This window comes from Eimeria maxima, genomic scaffold, assembly GCF_000499605.1.
Source record: "Eimeria maxima Weybridge genomic scaffold, Emw_scaff1681, whole genome shotgun sequence".
In the NCBI taxonomy this organism is placed as follows: domain Eukaryota; phylum Apicomplexa; class Conoidasida; order Eucoccidiorida; family Eimeriidae; genus Eimeria; species Eimeria maxima.
In genome coordinates this window covers 966-6,705 of record NW_013563579.1, presented here as the reverse complement: position 1 = coordinate 6,705, position 5,740 = coordinate 966, and the positions used below count along the sequence as shown (strand labels likewise).

The window sequence follows — 5,740 nt, the reverse complement described above, 5'->3', positions numbered from 1 at the left end:
TATATATATATATATATATGTCTCCTTTTTGTGTCTCCTTGTTGTGTCTCCTTGTAGATCTTAATACATACAATAGCCAGTTACCTGTACATGGCGCAGCAAGCGAGCAGCTGCGGCTGCTGCACCAGCAGCAGCTGCTGCAGCAGCAACTACTGCAGCAGCAGCAACAACAAGATGGACTTCAACAGTCAACATCAACCAGAAACCTGCAACACCAACAGGAGCAGCAGCAGCAACTGCAGCAGCAGCAGCAACTGCATCAGCAAGTGCAGCAGCAGGAGCAGCAGCAACAACAACGGCCAGAGCAGCAGCAGCAGCAGCAGCCGCAGCAGCAGCAACACGCACCTAAGACAATGACCTTAGCAGACTTTCATCTAATGCAGAAGCAGAAGCAGGAACAAAGACAGCAGCAGCAGCAGCAGCGACTGCAGCAACTGCAGCAGCAGCAGCAGCAGCAGCAGAAACAACCCAGAGTCATGACTCTAGCGGACTTCCACAAGATGCAGCAGCAGAAACAGCATGAAAAAGAACAGCAGCAGCAGCAACAGCAGCAACTGCTGCAGCAGCAGCCTGCAGCACATATGACCTTCCAGGAGTTTCAGCAGCAGCAGCAGCAGCAGCAGCAGCAGCCGCAGCATAGACTCAGAGGTCAACAGAATCAGCAGCTGCAGCAGCAGCTGCAGCAGCAGATTCTACAGCAGCAGCAGCAGCGGCAGCAGCAGAGGCCGCCACTGCCACAGAAGCAGCATCTGCTGCAGCACCAGCAGCAGCAACTCCATCCTTACCAGCCGCACTATGAGCACCCAACTCAGCAGCAACTGCAGCAGCTGCAGCAGCAGCAACACTACCAACAGCTGATTGCGCAGCAACACCAAGAGCAGCAGCAGCAGCAGCCGCAGCAAGCCCACCAGCAGGAACCCCAACAACAGCAGCAGCAGCAGCCGCAGCAAGCCCACCAGCAGGAACCCCAACAACAGCAGCAGCAGCAGCAGCCGCAGCAGCAGCAGCAGCAGCAGCAGCATCCACCGAAGCAGGAGGAAGCTCTTTCTTTCTTACAATTACCAAGTTGGTTACCTAGCTGGCTGCGGCCTCCCAGCAGCAGCAGCAGCAGCAGCAGCAGCAGCACAACAACAACAACAACCACAACAACAACAACAACAACAACAACAAGAGTACCAACAGCAACACCACCAGCAACAATAACAGGAGCAGCAGCAGCAGCAGCAGGAGCAGCAGCAGCAGCAATAAGACCATCTCCTCCTGGTGTACCTACACTGCAGACATTACTTGAGACTGTTGCTGCACAACAGATAACATCAACAACAACAGCAGCAACCCCACCAATAACCACCTTTTTTATTACTACTACTACTACTACTACTACTACTACTACTACTACTACTACTACTACTACTACTACCAGCAGCAGCAGCAGCAGCAGCAGCAGCAGCAGCAATCCAGTCTTGAGGCCACTAGCTACTTTGTTTCCTAACTTGTTTGGTGGAGCGAAGAGAACAGAAGCAGTTGAAGACACAGCAGCAGCAGCAGCAGCAGCAACAGCAACAACAGCAGCAGCAGCAGGAGAAGAAACAGCAGCAGAACCAGCACCAGCAACAGGAGCAGCAGCAGCAGAAGCAAGTGCTGCTGAAGGCAATGCAGCATCTACACCACCTGCAGTAGACACAGAAACAACAGGAACAATAAAAACAGCAGCAACAGCAGCAGCAACAATAACAGCATCAGCAGCAGCAGCAGCAGCAGAGCAGCAGCAGCAGCAGCAAAACACCGTGGCGCATGCAGACGACCACCATTATAGAGATTTGCTGCAGCATAAGCCTGGGCCTATCTCAGGTATTAGAGACCTTATAGACATACCTCTACCAGCAGCAGTAGAGCAGCAGCAGCAGCAGCGGCAGCAGCAGCAGCAGCAGAAGCAGGAGAAGGAAGAACAGCAGAAACAGGAAGAAATGCAGCAGCAGCAACCACAGGAAGAGCAACAACATCAACAACAGGCAGAACAGCAGCAACAACAACAGGAAGAACAGCAACAGCAGCAACAACAGGAAGAACAGCAGCAACAGCTACAGGCAGAGAAGAAGCAACAACACCAGGAACAGCAGCAGCCAGAGCAGCAGCAGCCACAGCAGCAGCAACAAGAGCAACAGCAACAGCAAGCAGAGCAGCAGCAACAGCAACCACAACAGCAGCAACCGCCTGAGCAGCAGCAGCAAGAGCAACAAGAACAACCTGAACAGCAGCAGCAGCAGCAGCAGCAGCAGCAAGAGCAGCAGCAACAGCAGCAGGAAGTATCTGCTGTTTCTTCATGAGGTGTCTTTGTGTCTTTTACATTTTAAATAAACACTCAAGACATATTATATCCACCCTCTAAACCCTAAACCCTAAACCCTAAACCCTAATTAGAGGTCTAAACCCTAAACCCTAAACCCTAAACCTTCATTAGAGGCATTTGTTTCTTTAAAGATTGCCAATTTAGCCATTTCCCTAAACCCTAAACCCTCGTTAAGAGGCCTAAACCCTAAACCCTAAACCCTCGTTAAGAGGTCTAAACCCTAAACCCTAAACACTCATTAGAGGCATTTGTTTCTTTAGGGATGCCTCGTTAATGCATCCTCTAAACCCTAAACCCTAAACCCTCGTTAGAGGCAATTGTTTCTTTAAAGAAAATATATTTATTTCTTATATAAACCCTAAACCCTAAACCCTCAAGAGAGGTAGGGTTATTATTTCTGGTGGTATATTTTATCCATCCTCTAAACCCTAAACCCTCATTAGAGGTCTAAACCCTAAACCCTCATTAGAGGTCTAAACCCTAAACCCTCGTTAGAGGTATTTATTTCTTTAAGGAAATCATTTTTCAAACCCTAAACCCTTATTTAGCAGTTCTCCTGTCTCTAAACCCTAAACCCTTATTCTGCCGTCCTGTCGTCTCTAAACCCTAAACCCTTATTTTGCCGTTCTTTTGTCTATAAACCCTAAACCCGGACCTCTTGTCTCTAAACCCTAAACCCTTATTTTCCCGTCCTTTTGTCTATAGACCCTAAACCCTTATTTAGCGGACCTCGTGTCTATAAACCCTAAATCCTTATTTAGCGGACCTCTTGTCTCTAAACCCTAAACCCTTATTTTCCCGTCCTTTTGTCTATAAACCCTAAACCCTTATTTTGCCGTTCTTTTGTCTATAAACCCTAAACCCTTATTTATCGGCCCCTGTGTATATCTAAACCCTAAACCCTTAAAGGCACTGGTATCTCTTGCGCATTCTGTAAACCCTAAACCCTATTTAAGGGTTTAGGGTTTACGAGTCTCCCCCTTGAGACTCTCCATCACAGTCTTATCTAAACCCTAAACCCTTATTATATTTATTATTTATTTAGCCATTATATAAACCCTAAACCCTTATTTATAGATGCCTGTCTCTCCCTCTTAATGTGCATTGTATAAACCCTAAACCCTAATTATAAACCCTCGTATTATCTCTAGCCAATAATAAACCCCTAAACCCTAAACCACCAACCCCTCTAAACCCTAAACCCTCAAAAAAGACCTCCGTGTAAACCCTAATTTGTGTATAATAATAAATGCAGCTAAACCCTCAATAGGAGACAACTGTAAACCCTAAACCCTAGACCTCTCCTCTCTTAGCTGCATTAATAAGGAAAAGTTTTTTTTTTTCTCTCCCTCCTCCTCCCTGTAAACCCTAAACCCTCAACAGCTACACAACAAAAGGGAGAGAGCAGCAGCAGCAGCAACAACACAAAAGAAAGCAGCAAGAGGCTGTCTGTACCCTTTTTCTCCCTCATTATTGAGGGTTTAGGGTTTGCTGCTGCTGCAGCAAATAAGCAGCAACTGCTGCTGCTGAATTCCTGCATAAAAGGAAATGAATAATAATACATACACTGCAGCACAAGAATACCCCCATATAGAGGTGCCTATACACCTGAATAAATAAGAAGAAAAAAAATAAATAAATGGTGGCTTCTAGAGAAGCCTAAGTGATGGTATATATATAAAGAGGTGCCTATACACCTGAATAAATAAGATGTATAATAAGCAAATCTCCTTATATATATAAATATAAATGTTTAATTGGCCCTTAATATAAATAAATAAATAAATAAAATAAATTTTATTTAATTTATTTAATTTCCTACTTTTTTTTTTATTCGCGATTAATATATATGTATATATATAGATTCATGCTTATATATAAGAGAATAAATATATAAATAAATATATTTATTTAATGGTGTATAAATAGATAAATGCATCCTTTATATATATAGAAGATAATAAAGAGGAAGAAGAAAAGGAAGAAAAAAAGACGGACGGGTCTTGTTCTCCTCCATTATAAGTATTCTTATTCCTCTCCCCTGTTGCTGCTGCTGCTGCTGCTGCTGCTGCTGCATAAATATTGCTGCTGCTGCTGCTGCAGGATCTGCATGATGAACAGGAGTAAATCTTCTGAATAAATAGAAAATTGCTTCTTATTAATAGAATAAATAAAGAAAAAGAAAGAAAAAAACAAATTTATTGAGACATTTTCTTACTCTTAGTCTTCTTAGGGAGGAGGACGGAGTGTACGTTAGGCATAACACCACCACTAGCAATAGTAACACCACCTAAGAATTTACTCAATTCTTCGTCATTTCTTACGGCTAATTGTATATGTCTAGGTATAATTCTTGTTTTTTTATGATCTCTTGCTGCATTCCCTGCAAGTTCAAGTATTTCTGCACATAAATACTCCAATACAGCCGCCATGTATACAGGTGCACCTGCCCCTACTCTTTTTGCATATCTTCCTTTTTTTAGGTATCTACCTATACGTCCTACAGGGAATTGTAGACCAGCTTTAGCGGATTTAGATGTACTTTTTCCGCTTTTTTTTGTTCTTCCTCCTTTACCTTTTGCAGACATTTTCTATTTAATTATTTATATATATATTTATTTATATCTAATTCTTATGATCAATATAAATGGTTATATGTATATCCTTATCCTTATTCTTCCTGTTGCTCCTATTGCTTCTTTGCCTTTTTCTTGTATATATTATATATATATACTCTTTCTTCCTTTTTTTTTTTCTTCCCTTTATTTATCCCTAAAAAAAAAACACAGAGAAAGAAATATGTGCTGATTTATTTTATATCCCCACAGTAATCTGTGCAACAACAAGACGCACCAGCAAAGGGGAGAAGCGACGGTGCATAGGGGCTTGTCGTCTGTCTTGCTTGCTTGCTTGCTTGCTGCTGCTGCTGCTGCTGCTGCTGCTAGTTGCTTTCCTCCTAGTTAGCTAGCTGTATATATATACATTTATTTATTTATTTATTTATTTATTTATTTTTTTAATTAATTTTCTCTTATTTTTATTATATTTATATATACTATAAATAATAATAGACACAAGATACTAGTACAGATTACCCCATCAGTGCGACAATTGGAGGGTGTGCTGCTGCTGCTGCTGCTGCTGCTGCAGCAGCAGCAGCAGCAGCAGCAGCAGCTGCTTCTGGCTAGCATGTGCTACTATCGTCATGAACAGGAGGAGGAGCAGCAGCAGCTGCGCACCCTCTCCCCTCCTTCCTTCTTAATTCCCCTCCTCTCCTTATCAAGGAATACACCTTCAGAATCATAAATTGGGATAAATTTCTGCTGCATAAAAAAAAAAACCCTTAACAACCCCACCAAATAACCACCTTTTTTTTTTTTTTTTTTTTTT

At 42.9% G+C, this 5,740-nt stretch overlaps 1 protein-coding gene across 1 annotated transcript; it reads left to right on the top strand.

Annotated features, from left to right (window-relative positions):
- Positions 1-17: 17 nt before the first annotated feature.
- EMWEY_00054810 (hypothetical protein, conserved) lies at positions 18-2,327 on the top strand (the record flags this gene model as incomplete). The annotated part of the gene is made up of 1 exon (XM_013477718.1): positions 18-2,327. The coding sequence occupies one exon, from the start codon at positions 18-20 to the stop codon at positions 2,325-2,327; it is 2,310 nt and encodes a 769-aa protein (XP_013333172.1).
- Positions 2,328-5,740: the final 3,413 nt, after the last annotated feature.